This window comes from Urtica dioica, chromosome 11 (assembly GCF_054948205.1).
Source record: "Urtica dioica subsp. dioica isolate 48M chromosome 11, U.dioica_male_clone48M_v1_H2, whole genome shotgun sequence".
Classification (NCBI taxonomy): domain Eukaryota; kingdom Viridiplantae; phylum Streptophyta; class Magnoliopsida; order Rosales; family Urticaceae; genus Urtica; species Urtica dioica.
Window position 1 is genome coordinate 11,441,821 of NC_142766.1, and position 26,641 is coordinate 11,468,461.

Here is a 26,641-nt window from a genome sequence, read left to right on the forward strand (position 1 = left end):
CGAGGAAGAGAATAAATTAATTGAGGCAAAGGGAGGCAATATCATATCACGATCAGCGTGCCTTTGTCACCTTTTATTTTATGCACTCGTCCTTCTCGATTAGGTTTTGGTTAATCAATCTGTAATGCTACACGTCATTACTTTCTGGTAAAAGCAGAACTATAATAATTGTAGTTGATATTATACATAGCCTAGCTTTTCCGTAAGATTTTTTTATTATGAGTGCACTGAAAGAGGTAAATACGTAAATACTTCATACAGCCATATGGCCTCGTGTTAAGATTTAATCATCAGACAATAGTGTAATAATAGTTCAAAATTATTTGTTTATAATTATGTATAGAAAAAACGGTTGCAATTAGTTAAATGGCTATCTTCAATTGAAAGTATAGCCAAGGTTTTAAATATCGGCGATATATAGAGATATATCGCCGATATATAGGTTTTTTTGAAGTCTCGGTAAAAAATCATCAATAATCGTTATCGTTTTATAAAATATCCATAAAATATCGGTGATATATCGGTATATCCCTATATATCCGTGAAAAATCACCGGACGATGAAGGATTGTTATGCCATATCGCCGATATCAACCGATATATCTCTGGTATGAGTATAAAGTTCGGATATTGTTGAATTTTTTTTTTCATTTTTACATCGATTTAACTCTAGTTTTGTTGAAATTTTTTGCATATTTGAGATTAGTACTTGATTATTTTTTAGATCCCCAACTTTTTTTAAATTTCCGACGAGTTTTTCAATTTTCCGACAACCCGCCACCCATTTTGACGGCGGCCGGAGAATTTTCCGGCGAGTTGAAAATTTTCATAATCTTTATAAAGGTTAGTGTAGAAATTATGATATTCCAACGTGTGAATTGGAATTTATGATTGTGGACGGGAATATGTGATATTGAAATTAGGATAGATAAATTGGAATTGTCATGAACTTTGTAGTATTTGATTTTGTATTTTCATAATTTGGATTCCATGATATATATATATATATATATATATATATATATATATATATATATATATTTGGTTATTTAAAAATATCTACTTGTTATAGGATTTATGTCGATATATCCGTCGGTAATCGATATATCATCGATATATCACCGATATCATCGGTAGTCGGTATTGAAATTGTTATAGAATATCCGTCGATATATCCGTCGATACTCGATATATCCGTAAAATCAGAACCTCGGTATGGGTATCGGTATCGATATTTTAAACCTTGAGTATAGCTCATATTATTCAAAAATATTAAAGAATATATATATATATATATATATATATATATATATATAGTTCAACGGTTTCTATAATATAGCGCATGTGTATCGTTTGAGTTTTGACTATTTTTTAATTTTTATAAACTTCTGTACACTTTTAAAAGGTTTAAAAGAAATATTATATGTCTAATTCTCATATATATCTATAACATAGATAATAAATAGCACCTCATGTTCCACTTTCATCCTGAGGCCGTCACGTGGCATCGTCAGACGGCGACACGTGACGGCCTTAAATTTTTTTTTTTCTCGGCCTTTAATTTTTTTTCTCTCTCATCGATATATTTTTTTATAATTTTTTATTTATATTTTTTTTTCTCCCTCTCTCATCAATATATTTTGTATAATTTTTTTTATGTATATTATAATCATAATTACTAATACTATATTATACTATCTCAATAACATACATTATTTTGAGTATATGTTATTATATATATATTGTTGGAAAAATTATGTGGTATCAATATTACACGTAGATTTTATATGTTATTGTTTGATATATAATACACTTTTGCAATTTAACATAACAATATATATTATTAACATAAATATAAGAAACTTTTCTTACTTTCTATTTCTCTATATTTTTTTTTAAAATTTTTTATCAAAATTTAACTTCAACTTTATTTACCTAAATTTTTTTTTCTCCATAACTACTTCTAAGAAATCTGACAGGTAGAAAAACATGCAATATTTTGAAAAACTTTGAATCATAAAAGAGCTTTTTTTTCTACCTTTTGTTACTTTTTAAAAATTATTGACAACGATTTTGCTAAATTTAATTTAATACAATTAAAAGTCTTCAACTTAATCTATTTTCCTTATTTTTATTTTCCACTTTTTGTTTAAAAACAATAATAATTTTATTGACACGCGCGTTGTTGAAACTAGTATATATATTATTTGAAATAGAATAGTAATTTATGGGGTGGTACCATGCAAAAAATTATAAAATTGGTGGTCTATTCTTTGTTTTTGCATCTGATATGGAAAATTATATGGTTATCTATTTTTCATATCATTTGGCAAGGGAGGCAAAAAACATGCAAAAAAAAATTGGTGATATATTCCTTGAGAATCTGGAACATGTATAAAAAAAACAAATGATTAACATGAAGAAAACAAGATGCATATTTGTGTGATACACATTTTTCTCAATAAAGAAAAATGCTTGCAAGATTTTCAAATTTTAAAAGTATATGTATAAATAATTTTTTAGAACAATAATGCATAGGTAATTATGTTTCTGCCATCGACTGTGGCACACGTCAACGGTATATATTTTGGGGCGTTGTAGATATGTAGCCAAAACTAAACTATAAAACTGGGATGTAGCCAACGTTTGCAAAATTTTAGGAAAATAGTCAATGACAATTATATTTGACTGAAATATCCTTATATTAAACATGTTATAATTAAAAAAATGTAAATAATTTAAAAATTTGACGATTAATGATAATTAATGTACCAATGGTGAACTCCGGCGGAATCCTACAGTAGTAGACATGATTTTTCATCCAACACAATGAGTCTATTTTTGAAGCTCTTCTCGCTACGAATCCGTAGGATTTGGAATCACTCAATTTTCGAGTTCATATGAGGAAGATATGGATTTTTGAAGTTTTGATGAGAAAAAAAAAATGTATAAGAGAGAAAGTGACGAATCACTGTAGCAAAAAAACGGTTGGAATGACAAAATAGGAAATTTGGCTGGCTTATTCAAGTACCACCTCATATGTTTGGCTATTTTTCTAAAAGTTTCCAAACGTCGACTATATCTCAAACGTGATGTTTGGAATGGGCTAATAAGTTACAAATTTATATATTTTGAGTATTAGAAGGTTTCACGTGCCGTATAGAGCTTTAGAGATGCGATATATGTTTGTTTGCATATAGTTTTTACTTTTTCTATAACTCCAACTCATCATCTTACTTGGAGGTGGAAGTATTTATTATTGAGCTAGCCTCTTTTGTGGAGGTGTCGCATCTGATAATTATATGCATAACTGTTACGATGGGAATTTATCAGACCATTCATGACACCGAACAGCCTTAAAACATCGAACAGTATCGTTCGAGGTATACACATGTGAGAAACGAGTTAATATCTTAATATCGACCTACAGAACCGAGAATGTCGCAGAAGTGCTTGGTATTAGTAAAGACTAGTCAAATTACGCTTACAATGGTCACGTAAGCACAAATAACCGTTCTGAAGATCCATGAACGGTTTCAGAGCAGTTACCTCACAACACACGATATGAGTAGTTATCTAATAACCGTCTAGGACGTGGGAACTGATCAACCCACGTCCAAACCTTACCACTACCTATAAAAAGCACAAAACCCCAAAAAGAAAAGCTACACACTCATTCACACAATACACTTACGTTGCATAACCTTTCATCTTTATTTCACTTATATATTGAAGTCCTTGTAATTTGCACTTCTTGTGGTGAGATTTTTCTAGTATAAGAATAATCCGATCTTCACATTCGTTATAATACCGAGTCCGTTCGGCATATACGTATGATCGTCGAGACAATTTTTGTATTTATTTTTTTACATCGACAATAACATATATTAATTTTCCGCCACCCGAGTGACTGTTAGAACTTATAGTAACAACATCATTGTTTTTAGGTGGATATTCAACACTTATATATATATATATATATATATATATATATATATATATATATATATATATAGATAAGGTTGTGATTTTAATCTATATATTATTTGTCATTTTATTATAACACACATTTGGAATAGTGGCAATTGATTGATTGTCCTGGTAATGTATAGTTTAGATTAAGTCGATAAACTAATAACATAGAACAAAAAAAAAAGATATATTCCGAGCTGATTAATTAAAGTTACTTTCGGTTCTATATATTACATGCTTTGTTTCCCAATGAGCGGTTGGTTCTGGTTGACCCAACATGCATATTGTCAAATAGTTGGATTTTAAAGAAGGGAAATACCAAGTGGGTTTGAGAAGAGAGACTGTTATCTAATGATTCGGCATTAACAGTATTTTAGTAAGATAACTTTTAAGAACTTGTTTGGCATTGACTTGCTTGATTGCTAAAGCTCACCTGATCCTCCATTAAAAATAAGAAATAGAATAAAAGGCAAAATTAATGGTGACTAAATCCATGGCGTCTTGGATTTATTCGTATATTCAAGTTGAAAAGTTATATACGGACTTGCGGTTGGTATGAAAATACTAGTACTCTAATATGGTCAATGGTTTAGTTCGTAAATTAAGTATTAGTAATCCGTGTCTTCACATATTTGGTATCTAGATGCATATTATTCCTCTTTTACACAAGTTTTGGCATTATATTAATCCAAAGTTTTCACAGGATATTTCTTCGTCGGCTAGGTATGAATGAGTTTTATAATAAAATAACAGTACATTATTACGACAGAATAAAACAAAGACTCGTAGGCAATTAGATGACGCATTACATAACAAATCACACCGGTACCGAATATTTCGCGAAATAGAACTGAAGAGTTCATCAAATGAGATACGGTCTTCTAGTCATTTTTTCTTCACTAAGAGACGATTATAACCATTTAACATTCACATAAAGACAATCCAAATATTTGAGGTCTCAAGTCTTGACAAGGAAAAAATAGAGCCGATATGACTATAGATTTCTCTTTGATTTATACCAATCTTATTTACAGCCATTAATTAGCTTTCTTCTAAGCTATATGGACTCCATATTATTAAGTATAATGACTATAATGATAATCAACGTTACTGTATATACTATACACAGTGGTGGTAATGCCATGCATAGAGTCTTACATGAGCATGGCCAGGTCAGTAAGATCATCGGTCGGAATTTCAAGGCCATTGAAGTCACAGTCCATCAAATCGTCGTCTTCTTCGAAATTCAGGAAAGAATTGAGATCTTGATCGAATTCAGTCAAGGGGATATCATTATTATGACCGGAATCAGTAACGGGTTTCTCCAATTCTCTCGGAGGATTACCGGGCAACAAAGATTCACTCTCTCTCTTGTTGCTGCCATTCCCGGTCGAGAGCGAGGCAGATTGAGTCGCATTCTGCTTCGACTTTGCTTTTGTTTTCCATTCGGTCTGAGAGCTGTCGAGCGAAGGAGAGTTGTTTCCGAGACCGTCTGAGTCGCTCCTCTTTCCTTGGAAAGCGAGAGAAGCCCTCGATGAAGCGACGTCTTCGATCAGCGCTTCCCTCTTCTTGCCACCTCTGTTCAGCATGGATTTGCTCCTGTAAGAAGCTCTCTCCGACCCTCTCTCAAGAGAATATGCACCTGTGATAAATACCGAGTGAGTAGAGTAAACAGAGAATCACAGGCTAGATAGACATTTTTTTTCCATGGAAAGGTTAAAGATGTATCAAGCGTAATTCACCTGCGTGAAAGGAGGCCTCGTTGCACGTGTTACTAGCGGTGCCCGAGCCAATGAAGTCGGCGGATTTTGTGTCGGTGGTGCTGGAAGGATTGGAAAAAAGTAGATCCTGAAGCGGCGGATCAACAAAGCAGCTCTTACCGGTTTCCTCAAACTTCCGACACCTGGCGACCGTCCGCTTCACAAACGCCATTGCAACTGGTTTTGAAACTTTACGAACCACAGTTTTTGAGGCATTACTTCCGCGACAAGCCTGTACAATATTTTATCAACTATTACCCAAACGGAAAAAGCAACATACAGGCCTCGAAATAATGAACAACAAACGTACTAAACCATATGCGATGCAAACAAAAATATTCAGGGTTATCAAACGAATACTGAGAGAAACCTATCCTTGCTGAGACATTCAATCACAATAAAAGAATTAAAAGGAAATCCATGTATCACAAACGAATACTGAGCAAGGAAATAGAGCGGTCACCATTCGCTTTCTGTAGGCTATCTCAGCAAGTTTGTCCATAGCAACTTGCTCAACGTTCCTGCAAAAAGATATACCAGCAATGTTACAGTTCATCTGAAGATGATCCCATATTCTTTCCCACCATTTTGATGTCAACAGATGCTCTTATGGCATGGAGGTAAAGCACCCAAAATGATGGAAATAGGAAATGATATCATCTTTGGTACATTGAGCAAAACTTAATAAACAAGCAGAGTGAATGAATCATACCATCTTTCTACATCTCTTTCTTTCTGCATAGCTTTGTCTATTTTCCCTAAATATTTCTTCTTTCTTGCAACCTATTCATCCAAGCAGTCAATAAGAAGTAAACAATTAGAAACAGACTAATTAAAAAAATGTGATCTAAAGACTGGATTAAGAGGTACAAAGCCAGGAACACAAAAAATCTTCAACAACAAAACAAACCTGTTCATGTAGCCCTTCCTTGAGTTCGATAACGTCCCCGTTAATTATGTCTCCTTCGTCTGCAAGATCAGGCTACAAAAAAAAAAATTGAGATGCACAAAGTAGTGGGTTAAAAAGTCTGGGCATCTTATGAATTACAAGAAATGACTCGATGAACAATCTGCTCACAGTGCTCAACAACCATTTATAGAATTTACGAATAAGAATTATCAAGGAAGCTTAAACAATGGATACGGAACATGAGATAAAGAAGCATACCAGTGTCTCTGGATACAAGCCAATGCTGTGGAGCTCCAAAAGAACCTTGTCATTGATGGACATTAATTGGTATTGGCAATCAGAAGGAGGAAATCTGGGCACATCAAACTCCCGAGTTTGGGATTGATGGCAATGATTCGAAGAGACTTCCCCAGCGTGGCTCATGTCAACATGGGAATAATCATCGTGTCCCTGCCACAGCTGGTGGCTGTTATGTAAAGAGCTGGACATGCTTGGGTTCCTTATTGTGTTAGTTCCACTGCTACCATCGCAAGAGAACCTGTCGAGTAAACAGTTTCTCTGACTCTGGAAACCCAGATTCGACTCAACTTCACTCTCAACCCGGTCCTTGTCTTTGGGTTCAAGCTCAAACTGGTTGCATGAACCACAATGAGAATCGTCACTAACAGATGGCAAAGACATATTCTTCCCATCATTGTGGTGGTAAAGCTCTTCGATTTCACCTTCTTCAATCAAAGCAGAAAGAACTCTTTGGTATAGCGGGGTTGCTTTGTCACATCTTCTCCTGTCAAGTTTCTCAAAAGGAGCATCTTCCCTTTTGACCGAACTACTAAATCCCTCATCAAAACCCTGAAAGATATACAGATTTACACTTAACCAGGCATTTTTTTTTTTTTTTGGCAGCAACTCAATCACAACAAAGATCTTTCTCCAATTTGGTTTACATCAGCAATAACCAAACCAAGTCTATGCATATTTCCTAAATGCAGGAGAGAAGGAAAGCTCATCAGATCAAAGATAAGACTGTACCAGCACTTGCAGTTCATCGTCAAACATCTGGGTCAAACTGGCACCCAGCTCTTCTGCTAAACGTAGCTAACCAAACATCAAAAAGAAAATTAAAAATCATGACCATATTTTGCCAAAAAAAAAAAAAAAAAAACAATAAACAAAAAAAGTACCTGTTGATTCAAGTACAAAGCATCCTCTGAGCACACAGATGCAAAAATATAGTCCATCTTCTTCCAGAATGCACTAGAACAGGCAAGACCTAAAAAAGCAACCAATCAGTTCTAGTATAGGTTAAAACATGTTGCCACTTTTCTAGATGATTTTGAATGTATAGTCAAGAAGCGTACTGCTAGAATTTCGAGCAGACTTGGCCGCCAGATGCAATTCTTCGTAATCATCATCAGATTCACCTGGAAACAGTATAGAATGCATATTAAAATTAAATCTAAGCGGTGTTTGAAACAATTTCCGTATTCTCATAATAATCATTTTTTTTAAAAGAAACAGCTGACTTTATTAAAACCGCGGCAAAGCCGGAAAATCCAGAACAAGAAGCATTCTCATAATAATCATAAAACTGCATAAACTTGTGAAAGGGCAAAACATGGTTTGATGCAAACGGGTCAAGTCCTGGCATGACACTTCAGCTACAAAGACGAGACAGGAATTGCCGCTGATTCATTTTATAGCTACAGCTCTTAAAATAAAAAATAAAAATAAAAATAAAAAAACAAATGCCTCTGCTAGTAGTAGTATAAATGCCTCTCATAAGAAACTAAATCTCTGGTACCTGTGAAATCAGAACTACCGTTTGACAGGGTTGGCCGAAGACGAGGCATGCCCTTCCGATCTTTCGGCTTCTTTGAAGGTGGACAGCCAGCCTTACCGAACCTAAGAAAGAAAACAACTACTGTGTTAATGAAATACATACTTTTATACATGTGGCCAATAGATACACGAGACAGAGGCAACAAAGACCTTTTATTTTTTGTCAACTTTTCCTTGACCGGAGGAACCCCTAGCGGCACTAAGTTTCCCCTCCCATTCCCACCTTGTTTTTTAAACCCATCTCCACTTTCTTTAGCCGGGATTTTATTGTTCTTCTTCATCGGAACTACAAAAGCCCCAAATTTTTTTGGAGTTGTCGAGGCGGCCTCCCCGTTGTTGATTCTTCTCTCCTTCAACTTGTTTTCTCCAGCTCCCGATTCTTCACTTTCAGATAAGCCATATAACAAACTGGAGACATTATCAGTTTCACTTTTGACTGTGGGGCTATCACTGTCCACACTGCCCGGTGCAATCGATCTTGAAGCTCCGGCCAAGGAGGTTCTCGCGCCAAACTCGGAAGTTCTATGGCTTTCAGATGAAATCTGAGGCTCGGCATTGTTGGAAACAGGGGGAATCAGATTTGTTCTCCTGGTACGTGAGTTTTTATGTGGCCTCTGACCACCCCACTGAGTCATGGGGTGTATAGCCGAGCCTGCAGATGTTTGACGCTTTTGAGTTAATGCCATTCCCGCAACTTCGACCTTATTTACAACTGTAGCCTGATCGCATCCTTGTAAAGCTCCTGAAAAAGGTCGGGAACTAGGCAGTGAATCAAAGGCCATCACTGAACCAGTACGTTGTGCCTTAGCGAGCTTTCCCTTCATCACTGTATGAGGACTGACCACCGAGCTGTTTTGTTGAATCTTGGGCCTGATGAATAAAGCCACAAACAAATTATTCAACTTGTTGCAATTGTGTTCATTCATGCACACGTTGATGGTCTTCATCCATGCAATCTATTGAGACAGCAAGCTAACTAATACTGCACTATAAAATAATATATCTGGTTGAGAAATGCATACTTATTGTTGCTTCCTTTGACCAAATTCTGCTCTAATACCGGCACACGTTCCCTTGGAAGGGACCCACTTTCACGTTCAGTCTTGGGTATTAGAGAGGAATCTGAAATAGTAGGCTCAAAGGAATGCTCAAATTTGTTGATTCCATCAACTCCAGCAGAAGACTTCAATCTGCAGTGAAGCCAGAAACAGTGAATCTCTTTGTTTTCATATAATATATATATATATATAATATATCATATCTGAATGTTCAGAAGGGGTGAGCATATATTAAAAAAAAAAATTATATGATAGGGCAGTCCTACAGTCCACTTGATATTGAGAAAATAGAGCATGTCATTATAGAATAGGAGACTACTTTTTAGCATATGAGATGATAAGATATTAAACCAGAACCTGTGCAAAACTTAAAGAGTACCTGAAACTTTGAGAATCACATGATCGTAATTTAGAATCTGTACTCAGCTTCGGAGGAGCGGGTCTTCTTACATCACGGTCTCCTGAAATCACTCTGCTACCAACTACTCCAACAGAACGCTTCTTCTTAATCTTTTGATCCAAGCCTTCACCGCCAGCAAGCAATCTGCGAGTTTTTTCTTCAACTCTTCCAGGACCGGATTCTGTATTTCCGTCCTTGTCCAGGAACGTTTCCTGCCTCGAGAACGTAAGTGGCCTACTATCCGTCTGCTAACATTTAGAGAGTCAAAAGACACGATCTCAGAGAAACCAAAGGAGCTGATTGATTATAGTTTTGTAACAAACCCTCTGATCGGCCGCTGATGTGCGGGCACGTTTGTTCAAAGCCGAATTCTTCATCCTGTTTTCCAATCTTTGGGTCATGATGTCGGGGGGATTTTGTTGAATCTTGATTCCAGCCTTCAGCAACTGCGCTCCTGGCATAGAATCACTTCTTTGCCGCTTTTTTGAAGTAAATGTGTCTCTCAGCTCTCTATACTTGTCCAACTTGAACATGGATTCGTGAAACATTCTTGCTCTATCCCTGAACCGAAGAATCATTGTATCAAAACACGGAGGAATTAGATCTAGATCTAACACAACTAAGGAACGACATTCGTCCTAACTTGCAAGCGAATTCAGGGTTGGGTTTTAAATTACCATCTAGAAATCATTCTTTCAACCGCTAAATAAAAAAAATAAAATAAAAAACTCAGCAAACAACATAACGCTAGAGATGATAAGCTAGTTGAGAAAACCATACCTGGCCTCCTTGGATACATCTTCCACAGTTTCCTTTATGTACTTCAGCTCGTTCCCAACTGGAGCTCGAGGCTTGGGATGATTAGCCCCGAAAGAGCGATCCTCGGAAGTACCAGGAACACCGAGAACCCTTCTCAATTCTCCAAGGCGCGGATATTTTTGACTGCCCAACATGATAGGCTCCAACGGCAAACACTCGGGCAATGGTGGCATATTTGACGGGGTCGCGTGACCCCTATTTAAACCACCCCCGGAGTTTAACATTATACTCTAACAAGGCTTCAAAGCTAAGCTGTGTAACTAGTCATAAAAATTCCTTGATTCCTGGGAACGAATTTCGTTTGTTGTTTTCCTTTAACCTGCCAAGGAAGAATGACACCAAACTAGAGTTCAGACCCCCGAAATTTGTGATCTACATGTCCAACAGAAAGTAGACATATCGCTATGTATAACTACAATTTTGAATCCCACGAATGAGCCGTAACATCAAGGCATAAAAACTAACTAACAAAAAAAAACAGTAGTATGATTGATTGAGTACCTCTTCCTCATCTAGATGCTAAAATTTCAGTCATTTCGATGTCGGACTATCCCGTTAATAACTAAAATATGCCTAACGAACTCCCAAAATATTGCGATTTTTTTTTACTTTCCAAACACAGCTAAAGCTAAAACCTACAAACATAAAAAGTGATCAAATTTCTCCGTTTTGACACCCCTGGAACTCAAATTTTGTGAAACACAACCTCATATTTAGCTGAATTAGCCCAATAAACACATAATATAATATATCAAATTTTCCGCGGAAACAGACGGCGATTGCGAAAACCAGTGCTTCCATATTGAAAACGAATCGAGGCAATAAAATGGCTCAATTAACATACCTAGCTCTGAGATATTAAGGCAGTGAGAGATAGAAATGTATTCAAAGTAGCTTACGGGAAGAAGATCGTACGCGCTGAGTAAGGAGCCAAAGCTTGTAAGAGTTCGTTTTTAGAGCTTTAGACGCGTACCAAAAAAAACACGAATAAGAAAAATAGCACACGTAATATATTATTATATTACAGCAGAATAATTAATATATTTTAATTTTAAAGAAAAAAATATACAAAGATATGTCCATAAATATTTAGATTTAAAAAAAATGTATTTAAAATTTTTTGAAAACATTTTTATCTTTCTGATAAAAAAAATGACACGAATGAACACTATTTATATTTATGGTACAATTTTTTTTAAATAAAAGTTTTAAAAAAAAAATCACGAAACACTATTCATTGAACAATATTTATATATATATATATATATATATATATGTATAATGATAATAATAATATTAAATGTATAAAGTAAAGGATTGACCTCTATGAGAACAATGATTTTCTTTTTTTAGAAAAAAAAATCAGAGATTGTATACTTGACTAGGAATGGCAACGGGTACGGATAAAGCCGGGTACACCTATTCCGCTATCCGTACCCGCTATAATATTTTACCCGTTACCCGGACTCGTTTACCCGGATTTTGAGACGGACCGGGTAACGGGGATACCCGCCGGGTAAACGGGTTAAAAATATTGGACCCGTTACCCGTTTACCCGGTTTAAAAAAACGGTAGCGGGTCGGGTAGACCCGCTTACCCGTTTATAAAATAAAAATCCATCAACAATATAAAGTTTAAAAATAATAAAATTTAGGTGAAAAATATCAAAGTGCTACTACAATATAAAGAACATTAAAATTCAAAATAAATAAATAAAAAATACAAAAGAAGTCTTCATTGCAAATTGATCATCTTCATTGTAAATTTTGTCATCTTCATTGCAACATATAAAAATTTATTATCTTTTTAAATATTTAAAAGTTAACGGGTCGGGTCTCGGGTAACCGGGTACAGGATAACTATTCCGTTACCCGTACCCGGACCCGTTAAAACCTTAACGGGTATTACCCGTTTACCCAAAAAGAACGGGTATTACCCGACCCGAATAAATCGGGTAACGGGCCGAAACGCGGGTAACGGGTCAAATTGTCATCCCTACACTTGACACAAGTTTTATTCATTCATAACGATTTTTTTAATAAATATAATAAAAATATCTCCAATAAATTTTAAATTCATTTTTTCCTAACTTAGATATTTTTATACATATCTCCATATATTTCTTCCTCTACACTAAAATATATTAATTATTCTGTTGCAACGCGTGGAGCATACTGCTTGTTATATATAAAGGAGAGCTCGATTTACTATTCATTTTACAGTGCGCTACCCAAAATATCCTCCTAAATTTTTAAAATTACAAAAATATCAATACGTAACTTTACAAAATTAATAAACAAATATTCATCAACTCCTCTGGAACAGTCTTGAAACTCTAAAAGCTTTAAAAGATTAAAAATTGTCATTTAACTAACAAGATAAAAAAAAATAATAAAAAATAATAAAAAAAACCCTCCAAAATTTTATGCATCCTATCTCTTTCAATAAGTTTTTTTTGTGTGTATATATTATATATACATCATGAACATGTAAAAAGAATGCATCATACAAAAAAGCATAATCATACTAACTTTTCAACATTGTTAACAAAAAGCAAATACACCATACAAGAAGCATCATCGTACTTACTTTTCAAAATTGTTAACAGATAGCAAATACTCATCAATGCTTAATACACTGCGCTACCCAAAATTTCCTCCTAAATTTTTGAAATTGCAGAATGCCACTACGTAACTTTTCCAGTAAACAAATTACAAATATTACCATCTTCAGATATCCCTCAACTCCTCTGGAACAGTCTTGAAACTCTAGAACCTTTAAAAAAAACTGTCATTTAACTAACAACATAAGAAAACTCTAGAATTTAGTGGACTCTTTCTCTTTCAATAAGCTTTTTTGTGTGTATATATATACATCGTCATCTTGTAAAAAAAAAATATTTTGTGTCTAGAATTTAGTGGACTCTTTCTCTTTCATATAGATTTTGAACATATGTGATATAGATGTAGTTTTGAAAACATTTTGAAAACTTATTTGATTTGGATGACAAAATATTTTTCAAGTTTGAAAGTGAAAATGGTTTTTCAAAATTCAAACTAGTTTTGTAAAAACTCAATTTCAATTAATCTTTCAAAAATCAAAACTTTTTAATCTTACACATCATGTTTATAATCTTATAAAAAACAATTTTGCTCAAGAAAATTTTCTCATTAGAGTTCTATAACTCATGGTAGTGGGGCTGAAAATCCGGAATTCTAAAAAACTGGAGTTTCGGAACAGCCACGCACCTCTGAGTAAAATCGCCATAACTGGCGGCTCCGATGTCCTTTTGACCTGAAACCGGTGGCATTGGACAGAGGACAGACAGAGCTTTAATTTGATTCAAGAATAATTAAATTTCGATTTCTGAGCAGAGAGGTATGCCACTTTTAATGCGGGTTTACTCCAGCTCGAAGAAAAAGAAATAATTAAAGCTTGGTCATTTTTAGGTGCGAAAAAGAATCGAGTGTAACGGAACGTTTTATGAAGGTTGTTAAAGCTTTTATTTGTGTTTTATTAGTAAGGTAATAACAAGGCATAAAATAAATAACAGCAAGAATAAAACGATTCAAGCAAAAATAAGAAACTAGTAAGACAAGATAACTAGTCACAAAATTTTACTCGAAATTTCTCAAACCTTTAAAACACGTTTTTCAATATAAAAAAATTAAAAACTTTTAGAACTGATTCTAATGTGTTTTAATAACATCCCAAACTCATAGAAAATCAACATGATTTTTAATTTAAAGGCAAGAGCAATAAATTAAAAAAAATCTAAGATAACAATTCGAACTTGTCACAAAATTAGTAAACTTTCGAAAACGATTTTCAAGCTCATATTTTTAAATACATGTACATGCCAATCTTTGACCATAGCTCTGATACCATTTGTTGGAATCGATCTAGGGTTTAAGAAAAAGTTTAACGCTTCGCAAAGCGGCGGAATTTTAAAAATTTTCTTTTACAAGTAAAAACGGTTTTTACTAACCTAGACAAAGAGTAAGTACATATAAATAAAAAACTATTATGAGCTAAGAAGTTTACTAACCTTTCTCGAAGCTTGAACTTTGAGAAGCTTTTGGAAAGTACGCAACGCTCGTCTCCCCTCGCAGCACGCCTCTCTTTCTTTCCTCGGCACCTCGAGCAACCACGAAAGTTTCTATCACTAAATCACTCGAAATAAAGGAATTAGTGAGTGGGCACTTTTAAACACTACGACTTAAGAACGAGTCTTGAAGTCGCAGAGCTAAACACTAGGTCAAATGAGGACCTAGGTGCCAAAACAAAAAATCGAAAATAAACTAGAGAGAGAGAGGAAGGGGCGGCAACCACAAGTTCTAGAGAGAGAGGCTCTCAATCTCTAACTTATGTGGAATGAATAGAATGAGAGGAATGAGGGTCCTATTTATAGGAGAAGGGCTGGCCTTGGAAAGAAGTAGTTTCCTCTTATTTTCTAAGCCTTAATGAGCAATCTTTTATTGCCCATTCCTATCCAAGATAGGCGCCCAATCCCCAAGGGATTAGTTTCCTCTTTTGTTCTCTCTTGGTTGCCTTGGCCGAAATTCCCTATACAAGTATAGGAAATTTGTTTCCTCTTTTTCTTTTGGCAAATATCTTGATACATTTATGCACAAAATATTCTCTCTTCCTATGGGTATGTTGGGCGCCCAAATGGTCTCTACAAGGAGCTTCTAGAAGCTTCTTCATTTGTTCATGACAACATGAGAAAAGCCCATTAAGAATTTTCAATAAAATTCTTATGAAATGAAATTAATTCACAAGGCCCAATAATCAAGTCATGACCGAGTGACATTAAGTCATCAAATGAACTTGTCAAAAAATTTATTGACATTCATTTCATCATATGTCTCAAAAGACAAAAATACATTTTTGACAATTTTCGTTCTTGTTTTGACTTAGCTTCCAGTTTAACTATTCCTACTCGATGTGATTCGTGACAGTGACCTCATGGACCCAAATGAATAAAGCTTGAGCTAAACACTTGGACTCAAAAGTTCACAAACCTTTTCCAAGTTTAGCTTAATGCCAACTGACTCCACTAAAGAGTTGACACTGAAAATCTCTCGGTTCAAATGAATTTATTTTCTACTCAAGAATTCAACCTAATTATGATGAGCGGATCCACTGAATATTATCTATGTTTACCCTTCACGAATGTCATCAGCTAGTCGGGATTTACTAAATTACCATTTTACCCTTCTAGCTGTTATTTCCTCAACTCATTTGTCGCTTGTGAATAAGTTAGAAACAATGTATTGACAAGGAGCTAACAAGTCACATTGTTTCATCCAAAAGAGTCAGGACTCAATTTGGACACTATCCAGTTCATTTATTCACACTCCAAGGAACAAAGCATGAGGTGACATACATTGCATTTCAGCAATCTTGTACATGAATTCCATATCTATGAGAACTTCACAAAGTTACTCATGACATTCTCACAACTTAGTACTTCACCAATAGGCCCTGTTCGGAATCACATAGTGAGTCCGAACTCTGACTTTCTCAAATGAGAATACTAAGGTGTGAAATGACATGTCTCATTTCAGGATTAAGGTAAGCACGATGCAATTCATACGTAGTGACTTTGAGACATAAGAGGTTAAATGGTTTGTTCTTATCTTGTCTCTAGAAGTGCACTGGTCAATTCAGTACCTTCGGAAGATACCTAGAAGAACTATAGAGTCTCCAACTCTCAATGCCTCATAACCAGACATCATAGATTCTTCTAACAATCATACTGAGGTCAATAGTCCTTTGACCCTTAGATTGCGAATATATCGTTTTAAGCAAACTACGAAGAGTTTGTTCATGCAAATCTACATTTGTCTCTTCGTAAGTTGTTTAGTTTGTTTATGGACTAAAGACTAAGGTTTTATCATAAAGCTTCAAACAAGGAAGATTGAATGAACGTTTCAACTTTTATTAATGAATAAGCAATTACAAGCAAGAGTCTTCATGAGACTTTATTACATCAAATGCATAATATAAAGATTACAACTCTTCTTGTGGGCACCATTGACAACAATAGCAACTAGAAGGGTAAAATGGTAGTTCTATAAATCGCATCTAGTTGATGATATTCATGAAGGGTAAACATAGATAATATTCAATTGATCCACTTATCACAATTAAGTAGAATTTTGAGTAGAAAACATATTCATTTGAACCGAGAGATTTTCAGTGTCGACTATTTAGTGGAGTCAGTTGACATTAAGCTGGAACTTGGAAAAGGTTTGTGAACTTTTGTGTCCAAGCATGCTAGCTCAAGCTTTGTTCATTTGGATCCATGAGGTCACTACCACAAGTCATTAGAGTATGATTTGTTAAACTAGTAGCTAAGTCAAAATAAGTTCAAGTGTTGAACTAGACGAATTTTACGAAAATCGTCTAAAGGGTAATTTTGTCCATAAGGACATAAGATGGTATAAATGTCAAAATAAGATTTTGGACATTGTCTTATGATGACAATGTAGTAAGTCCACACAGACAAGTATGAAGATTTGGGCCTTGAGGATTGAATTTCATTTTATGGAATTTTATGTGAAAATTTTACATGGGCTTTTCTTATATTGTCATTAACAAATAAAGAAAGATCTAGAAGCTTGTTCTAGATGCTCAATTTCGTGGCCCTCCATATAGAGAAAGAGAGAATTTATTTTGTGCATTGATGTATGAAGATACTTGCCAAAAAGGAAAAGATGAAACAAATTTATGGCACATGCCATATTGATGTTGGACGTCCAAGTCATAGAGGAAAAGGGAAACTATTTTCAACCTTGGTATTATTATGGGAAATAGAGATTGTGCTCATGAATATGTGATATTCAATAGAAAAGAGGAAACTACCTCTTCAAGGCAATTCTCCTCCTATAAATATCACACATCATTCACAATGTTGAACACACAAGTTTTTTAGATTGAGATCTTCTTTCTCTAGAACTTGGCCGCCCACCCTATCCCTCTTTCTTTCTTCTTGCTCTTTTGTTTTGGCACCTAAGTCCTCATTAGGCCTTGTGTTTTGTATTAGCTCTTTGGCTCTAGGACTAGTTCTTGAGTCATTGTGTTAATAGTGCTCACACACTAAATCATTTCTAAACTCGAAGACTCTAGTGGTAGAAACTATCGTGGTTACTCAGGATTCAAGAAGACACGTAAGAGACAAGCTAAGTGGGAAGACGAGCGATTCAACATTTCCAAAGGCTTCTCAACGCTCAAGCTTCAAGCGAGGTTGGTACCGAGTGAAAACTCTTTATAGTTATTAATTTTAAATTATATGTTCATGCACTTTGTCTAGGTAGTAAATCGTTTAAAGTATTTTAAAGATTTTTTTTATATGATCCGCCGTTTGCTAGAAGCGATAAATTATTCTTTAATCCTAGATCTATTCCAACAGGCGGCACGCGCGGTGGACTTGAGCTTCCATAAGCCTTTGTCCCTCTACAAAACTGGGTCATCCTTGGAAACTCAAACCCTTTTAACCGAATTTTGTATATAAGCTCATACAAAGTCTACATATCTCTTTCATGTGGGATTTTTGTAAGAGCACTCTCAACCATAACACTTCGATATTTCCTTCACAATTACTGGTATTTTTCAACCCACTTTGAGCATTAATTTTTCATTCAATATAGCATTGATTTTGGCAAATAAATATTTGATCTTATACCCGTCGCAACGAGGAATAAGAATATAGTTAAATTAATCAATTCCGATGAGTGGACCCCTCTCAAATCTTAGCCACAAATCAGTCACACACAAAGTATTAAATGCAATTTTAATACTTTATTCCAACAATCCCCCACATGAATGAAATTGAGTAACGACAACAAAAAGACACGACACGACTCGATGTGGTGATAGATTTTACGGTCAATACCAGTATAGGATAGATAGGCAAAGTGCTTGAACCTTCCCTCAGAAGGATATGCCATCTTTATTGACTACTCAATAGACACGATGTCATTGAACTGTTAGTAATTTTGTATAAATGATAAACATATCCCCAAACGATATCTTCCTGACACAGGTTCAGTTCTCATGGTTATGTTCATTTTAGCCCTGAACATTCGCATGGTTCTGCAAGAGTTTCTAGATAATTAAGCCCAATTAATTCTCTTTTGAAGCGCTCCCACTTCTCTTTCACATAGGTGATTTCATATAATCATTAAAATCTCAAAGCTAAACCTCTTATGGGTGTCACCGTTTTATCATAGGAATCAGACCGGGGGTCTTCCCCCACAGTGACCTCATTTTGCCTTCGACAATTAGGTTGTCATTTTGAACCAACATCTTGGGATCTCCAGTCATCATGGTTGGGTTTCATTTGTCTTGACTTTATTTTCCATGGGCTTTAGCCCCATTCCTCTATATGTCTTCTCTACTTGGTCCCTATTTAACCATTTTGTTACCGGATCCGAAATATTCTCTTCGGACCTAACATAGTCAATCCTAATGACTTTAGACGAGAGAAGTTGTCTAATGGTATTATGTCGTCGACGGATATGTCTAGACTTACCATTGAAATCACATTATGTGCTCTACCTATATCATATTGGTTATCACAATATATACATATTGCAGGCACATGTTTTGTTTGATGGGGAGTCAAGCGCGTATCAGACACGAACAATCGCTCTGATACCACTCGTTGAAGATGATTCTCCCATATAACCATATTAATGCGGAAAAATAATTAATTACGCTGATCATAAGCTAATTAAATTATGGTTATAATTAACGAGATCTAGTTATGCTTAATTAATTTAATTCACGAGAACATATTTATCAAGCAACCGATTTGAGCGAAAAACGAATACTTACATTGATTTTTGGTTCAGCTACAGAACGCTCCTAAACCAATTGCGTACTTCTTGCGTCGTCTTGATGAAAGACTCGAAGATGACACCTTAGTCTTCCGAAACGTAATCTCCGAGACGAATAACAAAGATGAGTGGGCACAGTCTTTATTTCACTAGATCACGAAACTAGGTGTTTCGAGATCTCTCTCTTATTTTACTAAGAATGGAAACGAATTTCCGAGGGGGAGAGGCAGAAAATTTCGCATGGCCAAGAGGAGAGCCACGAAATTATTCTCGGAAAAATTGCTTATTTTTGCCTTCTCATGAACCCTTATTTATAGTAGTAAAAGGAGATATTCATGGAACCTTCCAGAATATTTTATTTCTTTTTATTGTGTTCACACTAGTGGATTAAATCTAGGTCATCGGATCTCAACAAGTGAATCCTACTTTTTCTCTCATCCATCAGATCAAGATCTATGGGATATTATTCTCTATTTAAATAGAGAATATTTTATTTAGTGAGATAATAAAGGAGAATATATTATTTCCCTTTAAATATATTCTCATATATTCTCCTAAATATTTTCCTTTAAATAAGGAAAGAATAAAAGACAATATCTTATATTATTCTCTCTCATTTATTTAAACAACTAAAGAGAAAATATTGGTAAATACCAATTTGAAATTTTCGAACTTGATGGCACACGGCCAAGGTGATTTGCGCAATCCTTAGTGCCAAAAAACATAATTCGACTTTTCCATGTGTGCAAGGCTCAATTGCTTAAAACCCAATTAATCATTTATTTACTTGGTCCAACAATAAACAAATAATTAATAATTGTTTATTTACTTGATCAAACAATAAATAAACAATTCTATCATAAATATTTATTTAATTATGCGAATACCCGTTTTCCAGAATTAATGCTGTCAATCACAATTACAGCAAGTGAGATTAATAATGATAAACATTATTATACGAAAGTTCTTATCCGCCTTTATCATAGCCGAATCGGGGACTATGGACCTAGTAATAGGAGCTTAACAAATCCGATGAAAAAGACGAAATAGTCCTTTCTCTTTTGTCCATCGATTCGTCTAATCTTGGTCAAATACTCCACCTTGTAAGCCAAGACTGAACTCTCCTTTAATACTAGAATTATATTTACTCATCGTGACGAGTGTCCACTGATATAGTCAGTTCGTTATCAAGATCCTCTAGGTTCAACCCGTGTCAAGAGAAGTCAATTTTTCCGTTATACTTCTCTTGATACATATCAGCCCTAAGCATTGTTGCTTCCCCAGCGAAAGATTCTTTCGAACGTTACTTACTTCGAAAGTGCTAGCAATCTATCAGTTCTGGAATCAACCCTTAGGTGAGTGAACATTAACCTTCTTTCAGGAAGGCTGGATTCCGTATCTGTAAATCACTTCCCACTCGAATCATGCTCTGAGAGACTCCCAATACATAAGCTGTGATTAGAATGGATAGCCTTTTAGCGAATGAGTCAAAGAGCTCAGTAACATGACCCAGTGTCCATGATCACTTCAGGATTCAGATCAAGTCTCACTGTGACCATCATAGCGGCCTCGGTTAGTGTGTCGTAACGGTCATTAAACGACACATCTACAACCAAATCATGTCCAAGTCGTACACTTACCACAAGTGTAGAATGCTCTCACATAGTGATCAGCCTTCACCTATGTGTTCCACATATATGACTTTAGATATAGCTTTCCAGGCGTATATCAGTCATCGACTTCGTTTTAGCTCACCGCCCGAACTCAGGTGCCCAGCACGTGACTCAGTTTAATACGGAGGCTATGGAAGATAGTTGTTATTGATTCTAATTGTTTAGAAATCAACCCACTAATCATATAATGCTAATAAAGTAATCTTATTATCGAATTCAGTAATCATTTATTCATTATCTTCAAGTGGGCAATATTCTCAACATTGTCAAATCAAGATTATCCTCCACAAAGTTCCTCAGTCATTCAACTTCTTCGCCACATTTATCCAATGCAACAAACTCAGATTCCATCGTGGATCTCGTTATCACAGTTTATTTGGATGATTTTCAAGATATAGTTGCACCTCCCAGAGTGAATACGTATTTACTAGTGTAGACCATAATCACGAACGAGTCGTAGATATCTCAGTACTGTCACGATTGCTTTCTAGTGTTCAACACTTTAATTACTCGTGATATTGAGAGTCATCGTTGTCATCATGCCAAAAAGAATAGCCTTCGCATCTACCTCCGGAGCTTTAATTGATAGCATATGTTAATCAACTAATCGATTGCATGTATCCATACATGTAAAAAGAACACGTGTATATCTCAAACATTTGAGCATTCCAATCTATTCTCTTCATAAATTTAGTGACACGCATTCATTATTTCCTTTCATTTTTTTGTGCTTTTTTTTTTTTATCAACTTTTTCCTATGTGTGCCTATCTCAACCAAAGTTTTAAATTTATCTGATATTTAGCTATATCTAGGTGAGATCTAGCTTTTTTCACACTTTCGGTACGATACCTTTAATATCTCTTATAGCTTTACAAAATTTTGCCATAAATATATGAGATATCGCACAAAATCTTGTCAAGTCGGTAAGAAAATTAAGAGTTTGAAAAACTAGAAATCGGTAGAAAATCGATTGTCGATGCTAATTTTTTCTTAAAAATGGACCTTTTTTCAACACGAATTCTCATTTCTTTGAGAATTACCAACGAGCTGACCCAAATTAATGTCAAGTTACGAGCTGGGAGCTATGATTTCCGGCAAGCTACTATATATATAATTATTTTGATATATATATATATAATTATTCTTTATTATATATTTTTATAAAATATCTGTGGATATCTCCGTTGGTATTCGGTATCTCAGTAAATTTATGATCGGTAAGTCGATAGTAGTATTTCAAATAACTATAAAATCTCCGTCGACATCTCTCTCGGTAATCTGTATCTCAATAAAATTGGACTATCGGTATCTGATCAGTAACTATATTTTAATCCTTGATCTCAACTGTCCACTCCCACGCGCATGAATACCCATCTCTTCGACTTATTTTTCTTACAGTGGTGCACAATTTATAAACCAATAAAAAATAAAGCGGGGCCCGTTCAGTAAAGAATTACTTTCTTTTTAGTAGTAGAGGCTTGGGCTGTGCAAGGTTCGATCCACTCCAAAATCGATCAAAAAAATCAGACGGTCCGGTCTAAAAAATATGTAACCAAACCGAACCGAAAAAATTAAAATCTGGACCAAACCAGACCGGTCTGAAGCGATCCAATTTTAAGCGTTTTCAAACAGTCTGGTTTTGTTTTTTACATATTGGACCGTTTAGATCGGACCATTTCAGACCGTTCTGGACCGTTACAAACCGTTTGAACCGTTTAAAACCGTTTCCAGATTTGTTTTTTTTTCACAACCTTGTCATTTAATTAGCATTTCAACAAAAAAAAAAAAAAAAAAAATTAAAAACTATAGACTTGACATACCATCCAAAATATTCAAATTAAACAACCATTACTCTAATGTTGGCCAAAAAGACGCATAATTCAAAGAGATTAATTATGCAAAGGTCTCTAAAATAAGTTCAACTCGTCACCGTCATTGTCATTCTCATCAATGATGTTTGAAGTTAACCCATCGGCAATTGAATTTGGTTGGGACGCTGTTTCCATTTCTACAGAAAAAGAGTTAGTTGTAGGATAAGTTTTGCACAAGAAAATATTTTTTTGCTACATAACTTTTGCACGAGAAAAGAAAATCCGTGAGTCCTGCATACATGTAGGGTATATCTTTTTAAATCTAGTTTACATGTGGTTATATTAATATGTATAATATATGTTACAAAATATTTAGATCAAGTGTGACAAAATCATTTAGCCAGATTTAAACAAAAAGATTTCTTTTGTGTATTTTCAGCCTGAATTTGTTTTCAACTTTTTTTTGCTCTCACATTTATGAGACAAAATTTTTTCATTTTTTTTTTGTTTATACTGGTTTGTAAAGGAAAAATATATGTAGTAGTATAAATTGGAAAAGATTTCCACTTCCATGCTTTTAATCACTAACAAATGGCTAATCACCAACCTAGACTAGTTCAAAAACCAACAGATTATATTACTAATTTAGAGTTCCATTTAGTGAAAATTAAAATTACATGTATAAACTGATTGAAACTCAATAATAATTATCCATCTCATTCTTTCATTCTTCCTCCATAACCGTTGGTGGAGAATTGGCAAGCAACCAATCACGTGAACACATCAATGCTTCAACCATTTTTGGATGCAAAGAGCTTCTAAATGAGTCCAGAATTCTACCTCCGCCAGGAAACGCAAATTCGAAAGAAACCGTAGAAACTTGAACGCCCAATATATATCTGGCTATGTGTGATAAAGTGGGGTAGTTGGGACCATTTAACCTCCAACAACCTAGTATATCAAATTGTCATGAGAATGGTTCACAAGATCACGTAAATACTTCTCTACTTCACGAGTATTAGATGAAAGATCATCTGGATCCGCGTAAACCGCAAAAAAAACTTGATTGTTGATATCCGGCTTCAAGAACGGTCGGTGTGTTATGTGTAGCATGAGTAGGTTCTGAGCTTTCTTTGTCATACAGGTTGTACAAATCCTTGAACATCTTTTCAATTTTTTGGCACAAAGCTTCAATATAATTAAGAGATTTTTGGCATTTTGAATAGAATTGTTTGATTAGTTTAAGCTTGAACTTTGGATCAAGAACCGCATACATAAACAACACGCCACTGATTTTTTCCGCTTCCCCCCAATATTTATCAAACTTTTTCTTCATCCGAATAGCCATTGCATGATGTGTAGGGTTTCCATCTGGTTGGTTGATCATACTATCAAGCTTTTGAGATATCTTGACGATTTCAGAAGAAACAAGTTTGACTTCGTGTAAGATTACCCTCTAAACTTCGTCGTTGCCATATAAAATGTCTTCAAAAACTCCATATATTCCTTTGCTTGCTCCCAGTCTTCGAAAGTAGGCACTTGCTGCTTTTCTTCTAGAAAATAATTATCATAGTTTCCGTCACCGACCATCCATCAAATGCCTTTTGAAATTTTGTTGTAGTATCCAACATAAGATAGGTGGAGTTCTACCTCGTGGCCACATCAAGACGTAATGAGGCCTTCGATTAAATTCCTTCTCTTTCACAACACTTTTCGAATGTTTGTTGCCTCGTCGTTGAAGATCGCTCGTATTCGCAAGCAAGTTTGATGTGAACAACTCACATCTCGATCCCCAATTTCCTCCTCAAGTTGTTTAGTGCTGCATCATTGAAAAAAGCATTATCAACTGTTGTAGCACATAGTTTTTCGATCTTTCATTCTCGCAAGCATGTTTCAAGCTCTCTACTAATGGCATCTCCTTTGTGATTTGGAACTTGAAAGAAGTTGATAATGCTCTTGTGTAAAACCCAAGATTTGTCAATAAAATGGGTAGTGACACAAATGTAGTTTATGTTTTGAATTGACCTCCAAGTGTCTGTAGTAAAGGAAACTCTATGCGTTTTCATGCTCTTGCCAAATTTTTTCTTCATGTTTAAGAAAAACGGTAACAATCTCTACTAACGGTTGTCCGTGACGGTGGCTTGAACTTTGGTTGTAGCTTGAAACAAAAATTATTGAATGCCAAATTCTCGACATGCCTGAACAGAAGCTCTCCACAAATTACATACTCGGCATATGCTTATCTGCAAACTTTAGGATCAAAGCTCACGTTGATCGACTTTCCACCTTCAGCTCCATCCAATTTTTCAAAGGCTATAGTCTTTTGCCTTTTAATACCGTTGTTTGGGTTCTTCATGCACTTTTCTATATGTGTTCGCAAAGTGCTAGTGTCATTCTTGCTTTTATTACACTTGTAATCCCTTTTGCAGTGTTTACATTCAACTCCGTCAACCCATTCTTTTGGTATAAAGGATTCCCAAACACTAGACCGTAAATGTGGTTTTCTCTTTCCTAAAACAACACTTGACGAGGCAGTTTCAGTTTAGGATGCAGGTTGAACTTCTTCATCTGCTCAATCATATACACACATACATAAACAGTTTAGTCCATATAACACACGTTTTTACAAATTACAAATACAAGGTACATATACATCATATAAGTATATAAATATATATCTATAAACATTACGTGGTTGCCTATTTTTGCATAATATAGTACACAAATACACATAATAAAATTTTCAAAACTCATCTGACTTGCTTGAATACATATGTGCACGTCTCTATATTAGATTCTATGACTGAAATGACAAGAGAATCGAATGTGTTTTAATATATTTTAATAAGAATCCAACAAGTAAAAAACTGTTCGACCAATCACAACTTTTAGCTTTCACAGGCAATTCTACAAATCATGACCCACACTTTACAAATGAATACAATAATCATACCTTTTATGAACGTAATCGCACAACAACATAATACAATCGATTAACTTTTATTCCATTATAAAAGTAACAGAAAAGTATAAAGATCAGAGGCCAACAAGTTTTACAAATGAAAACAACAAATGATACCAAAACGTGTGTCGATTCAGCGGACTTTAAGTCCGGAGAGGCTGCGAGAGCAAGCAAGAAAGGGACTTTGGAGCATCGGAATCGCACCGTCGAAGGAGAAGAAGGAGAGATGTTTTGTGTGTCAATGATGGAGAAGAGACGACGGTGGCGTAAGATTTGAGAAGAAGAGGATGAGAAAACAAAAAATAAAAATAAAAAATTGAACCATAATAAAATATAATCGATTCACAGGAAAAATAAAATTAAATATATATATATATGTAAACGGTCCGGTCCGGTTTGAACCACGGACTAAAAATTATTAACCGGACAGGATCATTTTCAAACCGGATCGTTTAAGTAAGAAACGTTTAAAACCGGATCGGTGATTCAAAAACCATCGATTTGGTCCGATTCACGGTTTTAACGATTTTTCTCTGCAACCCTCTATTAGTATAATATTGCGTGTGCAACCCTCTATTAGTATAATATTGC

General features: G+C 35.0%; 1 protein-coding gene across 5 annotated transcripts; it reads right to left on the reverse strand.

Annotated features, from left to right (window-relative positions):
- Positions 1-4,801: 4,801 nt before the first annotated feature.
- On the reverse strand, positions 4,802-11,746 carry LOC149381228 (spectrin beta chain, brain). 5 transcript variants are annotated; one of them, XM_089630662.1, is made up of 16 exons: positions 11,602-11,740; positions 10,719-11,076; positions 10,262-10,499; positions 9,918-10,183; positions 9,503-9,670; positions 8,631-9,350; positions 8,443-8,543; positions 8,000-8,062; positions 7,823-7,911; positions 7,671-7,736; positions 6,900-7,490; positions 6,642-6,713; positions 6,444-6,514; positions 6,195-6,252; positions 5,714-5,963; positions 4,805-5,613 (listed from the first exon to the last, which is right to left on the reverse strand). In XM_089630662.1, the coding sequence occupies exons 2-16, from the start codon at positions 10,979-10,981 to the stop codon at positions 5,126-5,128; spliced, it is 3,504 nt and encodes a 1,167-aa protein (XP_089486788.1). In that variant the 5' UTR covers positions 10,982-11,076; positions 11,602-11,740; the 3' UTR covers positions 4,805-5,125. The 5 variants fall into 5 exon arrangements, with proteins under 5 accessions (XP_089486785.1, XP_089486786.1, XP_089486784.1 ...); XM_089630661.1 differs by having other exon boundaries at positions 9,918-10,186; XM_089630659.1 differs by having other exon boundaries at positions 4,802-5,613; positions 8,443-9,350; positions 11,673-11,746.
- Positions 11,747-26,641: the final 14,895 nt, after the last annotated feature.